This window comes from Manacus vitellinus, unplaced genomic scaffold, assembly GCF_001715985.3.
Source record: "Manacus vitellinus isolate BGI_N305 unplaced genomic scaffold, ASM171598v3 scaffold_7_pilon, whole genome shotgun sequence".
In the NCBI taxonomy this organism is placed as follows: Eukaryota; Metazoa; Chordata; class Aves; order Passeriformes; family Pipridae; genus Manacus; species Manacus vitellinus.
In genome coordinates, this window is record NW_021940813.1 from 5452802 (window position 1) to 5473164 (window position 20363).

The 20363-nt window shown below is 35.2% G+C and overlaps 1 protein-coding gene across 1 annotated transcript in view; it reads left to right on the forward strand.

Moving 5' to 3' along the window:
• CFAP47 (cilia and flagella associated protein 47) overlaps window positions 1-20363 on the forward strand; it is a 271684-nt gene that overhangs the window by 44441 nt on the left and 206880 nt on the right. Inside the window, exons 27-35 of the mRNA XM_029964748.1 lie at window positions 2633-2825; window positions 4215-4424; window positions 11248-11348; window positions 13414-13542; window positions 14296-14548; window positions 15336-15542; window positions 18134-18236; window positions 18522-18653; window positions 19379-19574. Of these exons, the coding sequence (XP_029820608.1) occupies window positions 2633-2825; window positions 4215-4424; window positions 11248-11348; window positions 13414-13542; window positions 14296-14548; window positions 15336-15542; window positions 18134-18236; window positions 18522-18653; window positions 19379-19574 (1524 nt within the window). The remainder of the gene's footprint in view (window positions 1-2632; window positions 2826-4214; window positions 4425-11247; window positions 11349-13413; window positions 13543-14295; window positions 14549-15335; window positions 15543-18133; window positions 18237-18521; window positions 18654-19378; window positions 19575-20363) is intronic.

Genomic DNA, 20363 nt, shown 5'->3' on the forward strand with positions numbered 1-20363 from the left:
GTTTGGTGGCAAAACCTCTGATCCACATAAAGACAAGGGGTGCACACCCACCACTGGCGGATGGACCGTGACAAACCAACCTTTGTTCGGCAACAAGCTGGTTTTGAGCCAGATAAGTGAGAAAGCCAATAAGAAACAGAACCTGTGGAGGTGGCATAATGCTTTTTATTGTGCCAGTGTACTCCCTTACACAACTGTCTCAGTCATAAAACTCTCCCCTGGAGAAGTACCGGGACATTTACATGTAGGACCCTTCTACTGGGGCATAACTGGGCCAACTGCTCTGACAGGAGAGGCAGCTGTCATGTCTTTGAAGGTGTCAGAAACCATCAAAGGCACCCAAAGTGCCCCCAGACTCATTTCTGGGGCCTTCCACCAGAGGACTGTGCATGATCCACAGTTTTACAACAGACAGTGTAAAACTCCTCCTGTCCAGGGGAGGTACCTGGGTGTTCCCACCTGAACCTGAACATATGTTAACCCACTGGGCTTAGTGTTCCATGGGCTTCCATGACAGATCAAGACTGTGACCATCACTTCGATCAATAGACATCGAAATTACAACAATCAAGTCTTATTGCTGGATCCATGAGTGGTGATATCTTTCCACTATCTATGCTTATCCTTTCTTTCCTTTTTTTCCTTTTCTTTATGTATTTTCTTAAGTGATATCCTTATGCTTTTATATTGCTGTGTCACTATAGATAATACTGCCCCAAATGGCTACATACCTGCTTTCCATTGCAACTGAATTGTTCTAAAATAAACCTGCCATATATACACGTAACACCAGTCATTCAGTGTCACTTCACTCTAATCCACCCCAAGGGATCTGTTAACAAGAACCTGAGTTATCCTTACCTTCAGGGGTGGGTCATAACAGTACTATGGAGAATTTTGATGTGAGCAAATGTGTGGAGCCACACACAGAATGATCAGTGGATTAAGCACTGTCTGTTCTTTTTTCTTGCGTGAGGGATTCTATAGCAAATAGATGCAATCTTATAATAATGAATTTGTTAGAATTGTTCTGTACAGAATGGATGGTTAATGTGAATATTTTAAAATGTGAGTTACTGAAAATTGCACATTCTTTGATATTGACACATGCTCATCTACTTTTTTCCTTCATTATATTCCATCTCTATGGTATTTATTGGTTATGGCCTTTCACTTTATCATATGACATATGTATGTATGAAGATAGAACACCAGAAATATTGTGTAGTTCTAGCCCAGTTAGATAGTCTTCTGTAGAACAGAAGGAATCCTCAGGCCATGTTCTAGTGTCATAACAGGCTTCTGTGAAGCTCCTCTGTTATCATCTCCATTAGGAAATTGGGTCTTACAAGGAGAAAATAAGACAAAGTGTTTTGAAGACCCTAGATTTTATTCTTTTTGTTTGTAAACAGTGACAGCTCTTTCTCAGGCTGTGGATTTAATTATCTGAGCTAATCTGAAAAGAACCTGTCATGTGTATTTTGTTTGCAGTGACACCTAAATGCTCATACAGACACATAAAACACAAATTATTTTTTTCTGGCTATCTTTTCCTCTTATTTATTAGGTAAGGATTTTTCCATGCTGATCTGATAAAGAGGAATCAAAGGAAAAGGTGTTTTTTCTCAAAAATTAAACTTTTTGGGTTGTCTTACAACACACTATGCAGATTTGTTTCTAAGTACAAGAGTTGTTCACTAGGTGGCCCTCAAATTGCTTGTGTTGCTATCTCTTCAGCAGTGGTAATGTCTGAAAATTTGGTAAATGGCACTGCTTGGTTTGGAATACCATTTTGGTAGTGTAATGGTTATGGAAGGAAGCACCTTGCTACCTGTGTCAGTGGAAGAAAAATGTGCTTTTCCATCCTAGAGAAACTGCCTTGCAGCAGTTAGGAAGGTGGCATGAGAAGGGGCAGAACACAAGGTAATCTTTATCTTCACTATTGTCATGTCCAACTGCACTGTAGAGAACGCCTGGAGAAGGATCTTTGGTCATCCCATCACTTTTTTTTTTGTGGACTTGGCGGTGTTAGTTTTGCAGTTGGAGTTGATGATCTTAAAGGTCTTTTCCAACCTAAATGTTTCTATGAAATGGAAGATGCTCTTAGTGGAGGGTAGGACTGGTCCTGCTGGCTTGTGTGAGGCTGACTTAGCAACATTGCAGGTTTTAGGGTCATCTGTGTAACTGTAGTCATTGCCCTCTTAAAAGGCACCAACTTTTCTTTATCTTGGCAGTCAGACGCTTCTGATAGTTTTTCCTTTATAAAATAAGTATTCTCTGTGTCAATTATTGTAATTTATAGTATGACTGCAACTCTTTAAAATCTGCTAAGTGTTGTATTGATATTGTGTACAACAGAATATTAGTGCAATAAATTAAAAACTCAGACTGAAAAATTTCTGGCAAGTTAAAAAAAAAGTGGATTTTTCTTTGCTGCGGGCAAGTGTTCTAAGCTTTCTTAATAAATATTCTTCTGCTACTATGTTTATTTTATGTTAAAACGCATTTTTAGAAAGAAAGCAGATTTTTTTTAAAAAACAAACAAAAAACCTAACCCAAAACCTTTTAATGTAACTCCTTTAGTTGCATGTATTTATGGTAATATAATTTTTTTTTAAAACCTTTCGAACAGCTTGTCCTGGGATATATACTTCTGAAATATCAGTGTATGTAAATGATAATCCATCACCATACAAGATAACATTGTCTGGCACTCTGAAGTCACCAAAACTAAATTTTGACCCTCCCTTTTTAATCATGATGCCAGTTCCTCTGGATGTGGAAACTGAAGCAGACATCAATATCATTCCCCAAGATTATTTAAGGTAAAAATCTCAACGTAGATTTATTATGTAAATCCTGAATAATTGTTGGTTTTGTTCTCTTCAGAAAAAGTGACTTAACTTTTGTTTGTGAAGGTTAGTATATTAATTTTATGCTCAGCAGAAGAATCTGCATATTTAAGAAAAATTAATGTAATTAATATTGCTGTAAATTCAACAAGCCCATGTTTTGTCCTCAAACATTCCTGCTTCATGAAGTGACTATCTTCTGATTTATTCACTCTATGAATTTATATCAGAAATAAAAAATTACTATGAATAACACAAAAATTAAGAGCAGAGTCCTACCAGGACTTTCATCTTAAGTTTAGCTGGATACTAAGATCATAGTCTTATTTCTTTTTTCATATTGTGATAAGATAAAATCTTTCTGTTGTCTTATTTTCTCTACTGCACAGGTTATAAGGCACTGTTTTGAAATCCAGCTGTTGTTTGAACAGTTGTGGGTTTTGGTGGTGTTTTTTTTCCTCCTTCCCTCTCCTCTTCTTCATAAGCAAGGTTTTAGTATTGAAAAGGACATCACAAATGTTTTAGTCCTGCCACTTTTTACAATAGACAATTCATGTATTTGTTACTTCTCTGTGGATCAACTTTATCCTGTTGCTTATAAGAACCTTTTTGTAATCTTTCTAAGAACCTTTTGTAATATTATGTACCATAACCCAGCTTCACAACTATTCCAATTTTTAAGATACAACTTTTCTGTTTTTAATCAGTAAGGAACAATAATATTAGTTTTGCTCATATAGGTATCATTTCAATGAAGAAGAACGGGAGCAAAGCATTTCTGTTGTCATAAATTAATGAAGTTGACTTTACCTTCAAATTATTATTGTCTTATCTTGTCTGAGTAGTACTCATTTATCAAGTGATTTGTCTATTGTCAGTGACTCAGTGTTTGGAACTGAAAGGATTCCAGAAGGGCCTGGACTGACTGTCATTCTTATTTCGGAACTGAAACCTGTAGTCACATAACTTGGGGAAAGCATCTTAAGTATCTTCATGAAATTCCCCTTAATATTTCTACTTTAAAACTCTCTTTAAATTATTGTCAATAATTCAGTGAAATTTTTAAGTTTTGGAAACCTATTTATGCCTTTTGTAGCACAGTTAATAGAAATTGCTCTTCATGTGGACATTGAGCTATTGTGGGTCAGTGTAAAATGTTCAGATGCGTATGAAGAAAACAAACTACCATCTAAATATTGAAAGAATTTTAATTCTTTAATTAGTGTAATGTGATTTGTACTTCAAAACTAAAGTTATTCTTCTCTATTTAACTGTGAAATATAGTTTTGTGAATGTGTGAATCAACTTTATTACTGCAATCCTGTAAGCACAAAACACCATTATTATTTATTTTTAACACAGGCAATCGCAAATTCACGTTGAACTTCCTCAGATTGAACTTGAAGATGGTGACAGGATTTGCCCATTTTCTGTGCAGTTCCCAAAAGGACTAGACATTGTTGTTTCATCAGATGGCAAAAGTAATCAACTAATTTGCCATATCAGCTTTAGATCATCTAAACCAGTGTCATTTTTAGGGAATATGTGCTTCATTGATGAAGAAGAAAACAGGTAATGTGTGCAATTCAAATTCTTTTGGGGGAAGGTTCCAAACTGATAAAGTTGAATATAAGACACAGAAGTCACAGTAGTTGGGTAAAGACATACAGGAATCATTCTGAAAAAAATTAAAATGGAACATAGAATTTTTTTTTTTTGACTGAATTATTATTCAAAACTACAAAATCCAGCTTTGGCCTCTAATGTAAAATTAATCTGAATGTCCATCTTAGGATCTTTTTTCAAGGTCTCATTCATATCTACTGGTAACTTGCATCTTGTTTCTCTCTCCCCTTGGTGGGATGAGAGGGTTTATTGATAAGGAAGAAAGATAGGTGCTGTTGTGATAAAAATCATTTCTGCAGTTACTATTTTCAGTAAAGCAACTATTTTGAGGGCTAAATATCTCCACTCTACAGCTTAGAATGGGCTTTTTTCTAAATATTAATCTTATATTATTTTGATGTAAGGGTTATAGGCCTTTCAGTTATTGCTGCTCATATTAGATTGGTATTTTATATATTTCCAATATAGATTGTCAGCCAGGAATCTATTTCTTATTAATTTTATTTAATTCTAAGATTTAGTCATTGTGTAGGTTCATAAATGTGTGCTGAAGTTTGCAGTGATTATGAGAAAAGGATAATTTAAGCTTATGATGAGGTCTAAAATATGGCTTCTGAGCAGGCACAATATTTAGTTTTAATAACTTTTTATATGATGCACTAACAGCTTCTCAGACCTTGTTATAGAGAAATAAAAATTCCTCCTGTGTAATAAACTTTCTTCTATATTTCCCATTAAAAGGAAATAAAGGATACAATCTTCAATTTAAAGGCAAACTCAGTGTGTTTTTTAAAGAAATATAGCGAATGAAAGTCATCTAATTAACCATAAAAGCCATTCCTGCTGGTGAAGGTGAAAAAATTCATGCTCCAGAATTTCAAATCATCTTAAAATTGTTGCTATGTTTTAAAACTTAGCAGTTAGGTACTTTTTAAATGAACAGAAATAGTCACAGGTGTATATGTGATTTCCTGACAGGCAGTTGAGTGTGTGTGTGTGGGCTGTAGGAGCAGGTGATACAAAACCTGAGCACAACTGGATGAAATAGCACAGCATCCAAAACAAAGGGATTCTGTGTGTACCATTAGTCAGTGTAAAAATATTATTCATATTGGATTTCAGAAGAAATTATTTTTATCATAGCCAGAAAGAATTCTTTCCTTCAGTTGGAAAAATCTAAGTAAGCACCTGATTCTCTAATCCTGTTATTATTCTAATAAAGTCCATGATAATTTATCCAGACCTGGATAAATTTATCCAGTTTTATTATTACTGTTAGTGTTATTATGTGCTTTGATTTCCACTCTGTAGTAACATGTAGCTGCAATTTCTTGTTCTCTGCATATCTGCCCTCATTCTTGCCAGTCCAACCCCATGGGAGCCCTGTGCAACACGTTCAAACTTCAAACCTAATTATCTAAGCATTTGAGCAATTTGTTTCAGACTGTGCAACTAATGAATTTAAACTGCTTTGTTAATTTGAGTCTTTTAGGGCGACTAGATTTCAGGGTCATCTACGTCTTTAATAATAAAACAATGAAACCTATAACCTTTTATAACACCTATAAAAGCTAACTGGTCTTGAATAGGTTCCTGGACCGCTTAATAGGCTGTGAAATCTCACAGTATCAGGTGCTGAAGATGTATTAATTTGTCAGGTATTCTCTCTTTATGTTTTCCTTTTCAAGTAGTAATATGTATTTTTAAAATTATTTGAAAAAAAAAAATTGAAATTTAACTTCCATTCCATGTTCTGGGATGTTCTTATTAAAATAGGAAATTTAAATTTTTCATGGGTTGGTAAAATATCATATCCTATATTTAACTACTTGGAAGAGAAGCTCTAACCTCTAAGCAGAGCTAATTCTAGGCATATCTCAAGGCAGGAGTATTGACAAGGCAAATAGTCTGTTTGGATAATTTTTTTTACTTAGCCTTTGCAGTATTTTCCTTTTCTATATTTGGTTTAATACGTGAGTAAGATTGATTTGCATAGCCCATATTTATTCCTTCTAAATAAAAATATTTTTTTTCCTTAATACACAATGAACATTAGGAAAAGGATAGATAGTCTTGCATTTGACTACTTTACAGAAAATATTTGAAAGATGACAGGCAATAATTTTTATAACAAAGACATGCTATATGCACTTGTAAAAGAAAACTGAAGAGATATATGGTTGTCATTCATGTAGGAAATTTAGTGTCAGCACAACTTCCATTAAATGGAACATAAGAAAGTGCATTAATATTTATTTAATGACTGCATTAAATGAGATTTTTCAGTTAATTTCTAATGCTATTTTAGATTTCTGTTCTTCCTATTTGCTCCTTCGACTACAAAGCAAAATAAATGACATTTCCTTGCATAGGACTGATAGGAATACAGAAGTAAAAGATAACATAAAATCCAAGACTTTCTTGAGCAAGTATTTAATAAATGGGAATAAATATTTAGCTATGACAGGTATTTCCCCCAAAAAACTTCTGCAAATATGTCATGTTTATTTATTTGTTCTCTACCGTTATTATATCTATCAATTTGCTGATTATATAAATACTTCAACAGAAAAGAAAGTTTTCTGCCATCTTGATTGAAATGACATTTAATTTATTATTTCTAAAAATAATCAATAAACAACAGGTGCCTGTTGTGTCATACAATCAAAGAAAGTGATGCTCTGAGCAGCAAAGCATCCCAGGATCCCCACTCAAATTGGGTAGGTAAATTGATGTGGTCACTGGTGACACAAATGCTCTGAGGTCCTTGCCTCCCATGTTCTGCTGTTGCCTATTTTCATTCTCGCTCCTACTGGGGAGCTGTGGAAACTCAAGAAATTTGTGAATTTATTCACGTTACTCTGGCTGGAGCTGCAGAAGGAGAGGCTGTCAGGGAATTTAGCCTCTAATAACAATAAGATACAACTGAGACACAATCACTAACCCAGTTATGGATTGGTTCCAGTTGTTTTGATAGTCCGTCAGATCTCAGTGTCTCGCAGGGGAAACGCTGCGTTCCCTTTGCTCTTGGGAAATGTGCCTAAACCATGCAGCTCTTTAATAGGCACTGCTGGCAGATGTCCAATGCATGGATTCTGCTGGCACGCCTGGGAGAATTAAAGCTGTCAATTCTTTCAATATCATTTACAGTAGGAGAGTGCAGGGAGCTAGAAAACATTGGAGTTCTTGATATTTGCGTGCTGCCTTGCGGTGTTCATCTGACCTTAGAATATATTGGCATTTTGCCTCAGATAGTTGGGAGTGCTTTTGAAAACCAGGATGGTCCAAACTCATTAATCACTCCTGTTCTTTTCTGTGCTTGTGGCTTTCTCCCACTGTGATGGTCCCTGAGAGCTGAAGCATCTGTTATTCAAGAATTAAGAACTGATGTCTGCCTGTGTTTCTAGAGCACTTGGGATACACTGATAACAAAACAAATCACTTGTTTCAGGAAACATCTGAAATGCTATAGAGCAGATTAAAAAGGAAAATATATTTTGGTTCAGGTTCTTTTGTCTTTCAAGAAACATTAAAACATATAATTTAATGAAAAAAATCAGTTACTTGAAGAGAAGTGAAGAACTTCTTATATAAACTTTTTCTTACAGTGTTAGATGGTATTTTTTGTCATCACAGTTGGAGCTTTACTTTTGGTGATCAGCAGGTTTCAAATGTTGGTAAACACAATATATTTAATGGCAATTTTCCTATTTTGTGTTCTTTTGAAATACTCATTAGGGAACAAACACTGAAATAGCAGTGGCAATGATGGCCCATGTAGATAACAAATTTTTTACTTGCTTTATTAAGCATTATAAAACTGAATACACTGAATAATTTAACACATTAGTGACTTCACATTTGCTAGCAATGGAGGTACCTTTCGTTCCAACATAGAATAGCATAGACCTTTGTATAATTTAGTTAAACTCTGCTGCAAATGCCAAAATAAATATATTACACAAGACTTCTAGTTTTATAATGTCACTTTGTTAATGATGTTATAAATAAAGGTCAGTGGTAAAATATGATTTTAAGCACATGCAGAATGTACATGTCTTTTGTAATCTATTTTCTACATTTGTATGGAAATGTGTATGTTTTTCTGTCTGGTGCTGTATATCTCAGTGCCTTTATCATTGTATGAGAAACATTTAGCTCTAGCACCTTTGCTTTTCTGCCATATGTCCTTAGGAATGGAGTGTCATCATTTGACACTCAGATTAATTTTTTAGCTACTGTCTCATTCTTGAACTTTCCTTTCAAATTGCACTTTTGGGAAAATGCTGTATTAAAATATTTAATGGTAAGTGGACAGGTGGCCAATAAGTGAGTTGATATTTATTATCACAAAATGGCTGAGGTTGGAAAGAGCTTCCAGAGATCATCTTGTCCCCTCTTCAAAGAATTAACTCTCTTGTCCAGTTGATGTTTGAATATCTTAAAAGATTGAGAGTCCATAAACTTCTCTGGGCAGACTTGTCCAGAGTTTAGCCATTCTCATGTTTTATTTTGTTTTGTTTTGTTTTGTTTTTCTCTGATGAATTGATAAAATGTCCTGTATTTCAATTTGTACCCATTGCCTTTTGTATTCTCACTGAGCATTACTGAGAAAAGTTTGGCTCCATCTTCCTTCTCCCCTCCCATCAGATATTTGTACACACAGACAAGATTCCCCTGAGCCTTCTTTCCTCCCTGCTGAACATTCACAACTCTCAGAATCTCCCCATATAGCAAATTCTTCAGTCCCTTCTTCACAGAACCTAAATCCTTGTCATCAGTGTTAGCTGCAGAATCAGTTGTTGACTTGCAGATCCATCTGCTCATCCTCAGTATTTGTATTGTTTGGGTGTATTCATTTCTCTTACTGTGTTACCAGCGGGCAACGAGGCGTGTCCTTGTGGGGTTCTTAGCAGCATGGAACAGGGAGGAGCTTCTCTTGCAGCAGCACCATGACCTCTGAGGGATTTATTTGTACACAGATGTTCTGTTGCAGGGACTGTTCTTTATATTCCAGAATGTGCACTTAGTGTCTTTGCTTTGAGTAGTATCCCTCAGGGAATTTGGATAAGTAGTTAAGCTTTACTGCAGTTGTTCTCAAGCACACTTTTGTGTTTCATTGCTGTGCAAGTTGGAGCACAAGTGAAAATTTGGCATATGCCCAAATCTCAAACCAGCACTGAGGATGGAGATGGCTGAGGTACCACAGTAAAGTCATGGGTTGGAAGTTGGCAAACTTTTCTGTGTTGTCGTTATTGATCCTGTGTGTCTTTAAATGGCTTGGTAAAGTTAGAAAAAACAAACTCTGACACCTGGTTTGAGCATGTACAAATGTACATTTTGTTCATATAGTAGATGTTGATATACCTCTTATAGCCATCTGTCCTGCTCCTGAGATTTCTGCTGAATAAAAGCAGAAAGGATGACATTAACTAAAAAAAATACTGTGCTACAAGGTGCAACTGGCCAAGACCTTTGTTCCAATAGGATTGACATGTCCTATGAACAAATAAAATCATTGTAGAGCTGGATTATTGATTTAAGTAGCTGTTAGCTATGAAATTGGAATTCCAATTTGAATATTTACAGATAAGAAGATGGCTATGGATTATATTGGACCCTTTCTCTATTTAAAAAGTTTTCTTGAAAGGGATATCTAAGGAGAGGGAAGCATGAAAGAGAAAATTACTTTCTGGTAGTTTTAAAACATTTCTGTTTTCCTTGATTAAGTTTTTCTATAAAAAAGCAGTAAAATCTGATTATGTCATATATAAATTAATCTGAAAGGTCTTGTGATAGCTTTTAATGTTAATCTAAATTTACAATAAATAGGAATCTCTCAGTATTTTATTTGAAGAAAAAATGTTCTGTGCAAGGTACATTTCCAATATGCATAATTGTCAATATATTAAAGTAAGATGGATATCAGCATGCTGTGTGAATTATTAAAATACACTTTTCTTTGTATTTTTGACAGCTTAGTCAAAACAGTTAATTAACATTAATGTTAGTTAATAAGTAAATGTGGAGTGGAGTACAAACACAGCTATTTAATAACATAGGACTAAGCTCAGTTTAATTACCTGTCAGTTGCAATGAGCTAAGAACATGAATACAGATGGCTAACAGGGTTCCATTGATGGCAATAATTTGCTTGTTGACTGGACTCAGAGATTGAGGTGAAGCACGAAAAAAGGATTAAAAGGGGGATTGCTGCACATTAATATAGCTGCTACAGATAGTACAGACACTCTAGTGAACACTGGAGCATGAACATCAGTTTCTATTATATTGAAGCAATTGCAGTCAATATCTTCTTGTTTTTAAACTGAATTTATTTATTTTTAAGTATTTATTTTGACATTTCTGCAAAGTCTTACAGAAAAAAATGATATATCAAAATAGAAGTTGCTTTTCAAGAAAGCTTCCCCTGTCAAAAGTTGTAGGACACTCATAAATGTCAGCTGTGATTTTGATATTTTGTTTTCTTTCTAGAGAGACAGAGTTAATTCATTTCTTGAAATCTCTGCTAACTCTTTCAGACTGATGATACACCTGTACTCATAGTAAAACTATGAAGTGGAAGTACTACACTAAACCTCAGCATTTTGATAGGTGCACTCCCACCTGTGCAATCTCCTGTTGAACCAATACAGAAGAGTGGAGGAGTTGTCTGGACATCTTCATTCTGTCTTTTGTCCTCGTGCTGAAATGTCTCGATTACCATTGCTAAAGAGAAAATGGTAACTTCTGTGTTTTGTTTTCAAAGGTTCTCAATTCAGATTGCAGCCACAGCAGAGAATTGTCTTCTTACTTTATACCCATACCTGGCATTTCACTGCTCTGATCAAAAAATTACCTTGAGAAGCCGTAAGTAGTCAACAATCGACCTCTGAAATTATATTATGTCCAGTAGTATTATCAATGTTTTCAGGGTTATAACAGGAATGTGATCATCAAGATGGCACTTTTCCTCATTAATTTCAGGGGGATACTGCAATTAATTTTTTAAAACAATTTAATAACTTCAGTTTTCCTGTTCAAAATGAGGAAAATATATAAATGATTAGGTAATGTTTATGGAAAAAATACTGAACAAACCTAAATTTTACAGGATGTTTTGTGAAGCTTTTATTGTGAGTAGAGAAAATGGCCCAAATAATAGGGAATAAATTTACTTAATTTAAATTGTATTGATAGACAGTGATCATATGTTTTGAAGAAAGCCACATGATATTTTTTTTTAAATATGATCATTATTTGCCTCTTGTGAATTATTTTCAGGTTTTTTTTTTAATTGCTGTCGTTGAAGGGTGAATGGCACAACCATATTTTAAGTCCTAATAAAAGCCTGTGATCAGAGAGCAGAAATATTTCTGTAATATGTCTCCCTGCCTGCCACCCTCTGCCTGCCTCTCTGTCTCTATATCTCTGCCTGTGTCCCCCATGCTGACCCCATCTCTGCCTCAGTGATCTGTAATCTCTTTACGTGTGGCTGTGCTTATGGGAAGAGATTAGGATCATTGTTTAATTCAGGTTGGAAGGGATCCCTGGGAGTCATCTAGTCCAACCTCCTGCTCAAAGCAGGTTCAAGTATGGGGTAGATAACTGTATTTTTTTGGTAGCTGTTGGGATCTGATATGTTTTGATTACAGAGGCAAGACTTTCAGGTAAGCAAGTAAGTCCTTTGATCTGAAACAGATTTAGCTTTAAACAATGAATTCTAAGACTGCATTAACTTAAAATAAGTGTGTTATTTGGAGTATTTAAGAGAAAAGAGAATTAGTACTTGTTCAAAAAGGGATTAGCAAAAAGGCAGACAATGTTTTGGGGTATTTCCCCGCTATAGACTGTAGTTATTGGTCCCATATCATTCAGGGATTATAACACAATAAAATGAAGATAGAAAAGGGGGAGGAAGTATTATCTCTTATTAATGTGTATGTTTTTTTTATTTCTTTTTCCTTGTTTTGTGTGACCAGTAGACCATTTTTGCAAGTTGTCTTTTAAAGATGCTTTGTAGGTTTCTCTTGAGGATTAAGCCAAAAATGGTTTTATAAGAAATGATCTCCCATTAATGATTGGATATTTCTGTCCTGCATTGATTGTTTATTGGTTTATTCACACTATCAGTTTGTATCAATTTTGAAGCAAGTCATTACCACTAAATTCTTTGAGTCTTTTTATGTGTTTTTTTTATAGACTATTTTGGTGTGAAATGGAGTTTAATATGACCAAACCATATCTCTGAAAGCTATTCAGGAAGGCTTTGCTTCCACTTGGACACCATGCTCTTGTTTTGCAGCAATTGCTCCAGATGATACAAATAACAATGCCAGCAATCAAATGTTAATCATACAGAGTTTTCCCTTCTCTTAGTAGTGTGTTTACTTCTCTAGAAACTACACTTGGTTCCTCTTTTGTTCTGGACTGACATCAGAAGTAGCTGGCAGAGGGTCCTCTAATCCTATCATAGGCCAACATGAGAATGTCAGAACATATGTTCTTTCAGAATGATGGATTGATGAAGTTTACTTCTGAGTTTGGTTTCTAAAATATGTGTTGTTGGGTCTGAGAGAGCTTGATAGTGGTATGCTGAGACTCATTACACAGCTGTGATCAAAAAGTCCTTAAGAATGTTTTGTTCATGACAGAATTCTTGAATTAGCATTGTTTTGATGGGTGCTTTTCAGCAAGTAGGAAAACTCATCCTGTAAAACATACAGTTAATGGAAAAAATATGCAAGAAACTTTTTTTCTGGCCCCCAGTCTAATGACTGAAGGGAGATTTCCATGATGAGTCAAATCAGAACTGCTACTTGATTAATTGAAGCATGAAGTAGGAAAATATAGAAGCAGCTATCCACTTATAATCTATTAGAGCACAGACAATAAAATATGTTTTCTCAAGTGCAACTTCCATCTTGTTTTGCAGACTGTAAAGACAGCAGTAGTGCAGAAGTTGTTATGCATCCGTGTTTTACACCCCAATCCCCTTCCCAAAGTATTTCCTCAAGTTCCTTTGGTGGAACCAGTGGCTCAGGCTCTGAAGTTTCTCTGTCAGGTACAATGCAATATATTCACATATATTCAATGACCTTGTAAAGAATAAGACTCTTTCCTCCACAATGAATTGTTTTTTCTTCTTAAATCCCAACAAGCCTTTTTTTATTCACAAAGGTATCAGCTAGTTTACTTTTTGCATCATTTAATGTAACATTAAAACTGAAACAGTGGTATTAAAATACATCTTCAAGGACAGTTACCTAAGTTACTTGTGCTATACAAAAATTATTTGTTTTCCTAGTTATCTTTTCATGCAATAATATTGTTGTTATGAACTGGTCAGAATCTAGGAGAGATAAGGATTAAAAGAGGGGATAAAAGTCCAAAGGCTTATAGATGTGGGCTTAATTATACCTATAGAGTAACTGATAAAGTGTCTGAACACTGATCACTAACTTAACCATGCTGTGTGATTGGGGTGGGGAGCTAGCACTGACTGACTGGCAAAGCTGTATCTATTGGAAATGTATGACTGTTTCTTTAAGATTGCTGTCTATGGTTTTGTAAGCCATGTCTGAGTTTATTTTTTGCTGTTTGGGTATTTTTTATTTTGTTTCAGTGGTTTGTTCTATTCCCAAGACAGGTGCATGCCAATTGTTTACTCCCAGAATAAGCTGATAATTTGTTGTCTGAATTTTTTTTGGTTTTTTTTTGAAACAATTGTGTGTTAAATATTTTTGTACTAGACAAAAATAGGGAAATAAGGAATATTTCAGGATTTCTTTTTTTTTTGTGTGTGTGTGTCATTCAGAGGTGGATACTGCTTTTGAAAATGAGAGTGCTGAATATGCCAGTGAAGACAGTGAAGTTGTAAGTGAAGAGAGTGAAGTTGTCCGTCGAAGTTGTAGGGAAAAAAATAAACTTGAATTATCTCTTTCTCCTGATGAAGATAAAGAGGAGTACATCTTCTTTCAAAAGACTATAACTGCTATTAAGAGTTGGTTCACGCTCTTTGGCTGGCCTAAGGGACAGAATCCTATTTCAATACCTCATTCACTGAGATGGTAATTAATATCTGCTTACAGAATACTCATGTCTGTCTAACAAAATGTTGGCACATATCTACTGAAGTGTTTTGGATATGATCTAAGGAATATAAGCACACTCTAATGTACGGTTTTCTATTAAAATTATAGCTTATATGTGCTGCTTATATGAAAATGTCATCCAGGGGTTATTTTTAACTTTCTGAAATATATTTTCAACTATCATACTCTGGCATATCATAATGCAGTTTATGTTAAATAGGGAGTTCAAATTATGTCACCCTCTGAACTGAAATTGATTCTTCTCCCAGAATGAACACAGTTCTAGCCATTGTCCCTTCTTTGGTGGCATAAGTGGTTTAACAATGTCATTTTTAACTCATATGATCTAAAGATCAGGAAACATATGGGAAAGAATATTTCATAGTCTTGCAAACACCATGGAAATAAATCAGTCTTAGTGGCATCACTCAGCTGACCTTATCTAGCTTGCTGCTAAATAATGAAGCCACTTTTCTGGGACACAAACACATAGGCATTTATAAACATGATAGGAATCAAAGTTATGTTTGGCAAAAGCATTGAAAAACACGAATTTATGTATGAAGTATTTCACATACACATATTAAATATTACATGCACTTCAAAATTCTTGAAGTTCTGTAAAAAGGAAAAATTGCTATACTTTTCCACCTTCCTGCTGCTGTTTTTAATGCATGGCCTATTAAACTTAACATTCTGATACGTGTAATTTTAGATCATTTTGTGCATTTAAAAGAATAATATCAAAGGCTTTTTCTCTCAGCGATGTGTGTAAAGTCCAGACGACTATTTCGCAAGATAAGGTTTTTACACGAAACCTCAGCAAAGATAAGGGTTTTTGTGAGATGTTATTCCATCTGTATGGAGAGTCATTACCAGGCATTGCAGCGAGCCAGTTACTGTCCCGTGATCCAGTAGAACGAATGTTACAGCTCCACTGGCAGCATTCAGCACTGCTTTCTTTCCTCAAGTAAGTACAACTATGATGAAATATGCATTCATCCAACTTTTCTTTCCACTCTTTTCAATTCGCATAGTTCAAACATGATTCCAACTGAATGGTGTACAGTAGGTTTTCTTTGATACTTTTTTTTTTTTTGGTGAGGTAGGATTTATGTATTATGACCTTTAATTTGTTTTTACCAAGGTTGTCCTCTGCAGTTTACACTAATCAAAGTGTCCTTTGGAAAGTTATATTCGACACAGAAATTCCACAGGAACTCTGCTTCCTTTATTGCAAAAGAAGATGACTCTCAACCTCAATACTTAGGCAGACTCAGTAGATGATTAGATGAAGTTTTTCATTAATGTTCTTACCATTCCACTGATGTTCTTGGTGGAGCCTGATGGCTCTTCTGTGCAGCCTCCCCCTTGAGCTTTTTCGGGACTGTAGGAATCTTGGAACTAGCATAAATGGTGGGTTTTGCATACTTTAAAATGATGAGTTTTGGGGTAAGTGGATCCCAACCCTTTTTGCTATGCATAACAGCAATTGGAAATAATTGCTTAGGTGTTTTTAAGGTGGTTACTTGGGAAATTTTTAAAGCTTTTTAATAGCTAAATTTTAATAAGCGACTTCAGTTTTACTGAGTTTTGTCTGTTAAGTCACTGATTCAGAGCAGAATTGAAGCAACAGCTGGTTGGTCAAGGCTAAGCCAAGCACCTGTTGTACACAGAGTGGCAGTTGTTGAGGTCTGTTGATTAGACATGAATTAGTAATCCATAACAATCTGAGAAAAACCCAGGTTTTCATAGGAAAGCAGTTCTAGCTAAATTCCTGGGCTTATCTGTATTTTGATAATCTTGGAGGTCTTTTCCAGTCTGAACCCTTCTATAATTAAATTTGTGCTCAGTATGTGCTTAACATTACCACATCCTGTTAGTTTTCTGCCTCTTCTAGTTTATGTGAATCCTTTAATATTTCTTCATTCCTCCTGATTTATGAATATACTTTTCCTACTTGTACATTTTAAGATCATCTAGAATATTTGCATTTCTTCATGGGTGTTTATAGATCATAGAACAAAAATGTACAATATCTATACTCCTGGCATGACTGTCTGTAGTGATGATAAGACTTCTAGAGCCAGCTGAGATATGAGTAATTTATCTGTGATCTGCTATCCCTGCACGTTTATTGTGATTTGTGGAAAGTCAGCAGACAGTTCTTGGATTTCTTCCACCAACCACTACTTTCTGGTCAGCATAGTTCAAATAAAACATAATTTGTATTTCAAATTTTCCACTTGTCAAGGCAGGTGGATGTTGCTCACTGTTTCAGGAAACATTCCAACTATCAGTTTTATTGTCCTCCACTCAGAGGATTTCCTTGGTGCATTACCACAGCAGTAAAGGAAGAGCTTGGGTATTTTATAGTACAACTAAGTTTTTGCAAGTCCTGTGTCTTGAGGAAAAATGTCTTAACAGTGTGAAAATATTGATCTTGGAGAGCTGGCATCAGCTTAAATATCCACCTGAATGAAGAGGAATTTTTTTGAAGGAATGTTCCTCAGTAGCAAAATGCAGCCAATTATGAGAACATTCAGTTATATAGAGCTTTACTGTGATGACATGTAACCTTGTTATGTAGCATTTCTTGGAAAGAAAATTGTAGATTACACCTATTCCCATGTACCTTCCAAGTGAAAACATCAAAAGGAAGATAGGATGCTTGAGAAGATTAATATTTTATAGATTCCAGTCTTTTATTATTTGGGAAGAGCTGAAAATTAAAATGGTTTTCATTGGACAGAGTCTATGGGTGAATGCAAAATGGGGATTTCAGACACGGTAAGTTTTAGAACCAGACTATTAACTTGATGCTGGTTTTGGGTCTCTGAATAAAGTATTTTTGTTTTTAAATGAATGAAACATGACATTTCAATAATATGAAAAGATAATGTCACCATGTAAAGTATGGAAACTGAGATTATACTGTTACTAGAAAAGTATAATTCTATGGGAAGAGAAATAAGTTGTCATGATCCAAATTTTGAACTGACATTTGACTTTTAATGTGTAAAGTAAATTCATGTTGGACTATATGGTACCAGAAAAGTAGGATCACTTCATTTGAATGAAAGGCTGGTTATATAACAAGAAAAGTTAGTTTGATTTTTATTCACTTTAACCATGTCAAAACCACAGAGAGCAATTTAAATCTAGTTACGGTATGATAATCTTCCTGACCTAAAAGACAGGAAGCTTTTCTGCTCCCCTGAGAAAAACAAAAATTCTTCATTGTTTTCTCCTTTCCAGCTCATTTGCTTAAACTATGTCATTTGAGGTAAAGAATAGTCTTTCTTCACTTGAAAATTAGGTTTTTTAGTATTCATTCTAATGCAGTTGCCTTTTTCTACTACAATTACTTTTCCTATTGCATTTATTAGCAACTTGAGAAGGGATGGCAGGTCAGTTTAGCGGTTAACAGAGTTTTAAAATACCTTCACTTACACCCATAAGACTTCCAGTATGTATGTGTATGTGAGTGTATATATATATATATACCTTAAAAACAATTATCTTTTCTACCTATTAACTTTTCCTACTTTACAATTTCAGGAGCCTAGGGGCATATCTTCCTCATGTTATGCCAGAATTTCTGCTTGAACCTGAAGATTACAAGATATGGATTAAAGTGAAAAAAGAAAAAACTGTACCGAAGGTAGGTTGTTCCTTTTTTTTCCTTTTCTTTTTCTTTTTTTCTTTTTTCTATCTTGTGTGTTGCTCCTATTTCCTGATTGCTGCTTTCAACTCCTGTCAATTCTGTATTGTAGCTCTTATTCCTGAGATAGTGGCAATCTGTAAATGGTTCTACCCTTGGTCACTATTGCACTATAGTAGATGTTACCAGTCATTTATGCCACTGATGCCTTATTGTCCTCTTGGGAATTTCCATCCAAACTGCTGAAATGAATATGGAAAATAAATCCCATCCCTTTTTCTGAAGGCGGAGTTGAATATGGGAGATGTGAAGAGCTCAGACAGATTTAGTGACAAGAATATATTCGTCCTGGAGGACAGCACATTTGAGACAGTGAGCAAACGAGCTTGGACAGATGTGCTACTGCAGATATACAAGGTAAACCTCAGATATGTTTACTACAAAATTTCGAGGAACTGATGGCCAAAACCTTTGTTTTGAAAAAGATCTGTGGTATATTCCGTGTTTGTTTTTTTTTTTCCCCAAACAGATCTGAAAAACTAAATACTTTTTAAGTATTTTATTTCTCTCTATCAGAGAAGGAAAAAGGAAGAGTGAGAACATTGTAGTTTTCATAGTTCTAATACTTTAACAGTGAACTAACATGTTCCTGCTAGGAAATGTTATATTAGTACAGTCTGTATTTTGTAGAATATGACAGACTTGGTGCTCTGACCACTTTCCTGGGGAGCCTGTTCCAGTGACCGACCACCACTGAGTGCAGAACCTTTTCCTGATATCCAAACTGAACATGCAGCTTCATTCCCTTTCCTTGTGTCTTGTCACTGGTCACCAGAGAGAGATCAGCCCCTTTGCCTTTGCTGCTCTCCTTGAGGAACATGTAGACTGTGATGAGATCACTCTTCAGCCTTTTCCAAGCTGAACAAACCAAGTGATCTCAGCTGCTTCTCGTACATCTTGCCCTGGAGACACATCACACCTTGGTGTTGGGTAACGGTTGTGTGGATGCTAATGTGTAAACTCTTTAACCTTTTCTATATTAGGAAAGGCTTTTGTTTTTTGAATTTGATGCTTATTTTTAATCCTTCCACTTGAAACTCTTTTTACAATTCATGTTTTAAAACACGTTTTTATCATTTCAGGTGTTTGTTCTTCGACGTGTTTCTTCCCATAGCAAAACTGACCCATCCAGCTTGGAAAGCATGCAGAACATGCCAAGAATAAAACCAGAACCTTTATCCAGTAATATATATTCTTCATATGAACGAAAAATCCTCACCTGGTTGAATAACAATTATGAGACAAATCGAAAAATTGTGTGGAAAGATTGTCAAAAAGGTGAGAATTCTTTCACTATGCTCTTCCTTCTAACACTCCTTTTGTAGACTTTTACAGTTATTATTCATAGAGATACATAACAACTTATCATCGACAGTATGTTTTGGGAGATAAGTCACTGCCTGCCCATTTGTATTTCTTTTCCTTGTGTTTCTGTGTTCCAAGAACAGCATCTTTTGACCAGCACTGTTTATGATAGACCTTCTGTGTTGTTTGTGATCTTACCGTTTTTAGCTAGGCATAAAGGGTGAAGTGTTGTGAACCTTTTCACTTTCTTCTTTCTAATTTCTGACATTAACTGACATTAACTAACAGTAATTACTTTATCCTAATTTTCCTGTTTATACTCACACAGAGTTGTTAGTATTTGTGCTTATAGTGGTGTGTTTGAGAGCTAGCTTTTCAGAATTTTTAGAATTTTTGTGTATCCTTTATTCCAATGACATTTAGCAAGGTAATAGAGACTAAGGTTCCAGATTATAAATCTTGTCCTACTTGCAAGAGCAATTTGACTCTCATGATTGCTTGGATAAGGTTAGATAAAATGATCTTTTAAGACTGATCTAGCCATTTCTGGTATTCAAATCTGATAAAACTGTTCAACCCCTAGTAATTATTACTTCCTTTTCCTTGTATGATTTTCCCCTTTTGCTTCTTGACCCTAACTTCATTGCCTTTTTCAGCATTACTTTGAATGGGTAGTGAACCCCTAGAAAGGCCAGTCTGATGTTGAGCAGGGAAGGCCTCCAGAATGGCTCATAAGCCACGTACAGAAAAGGTTTTCTAGTG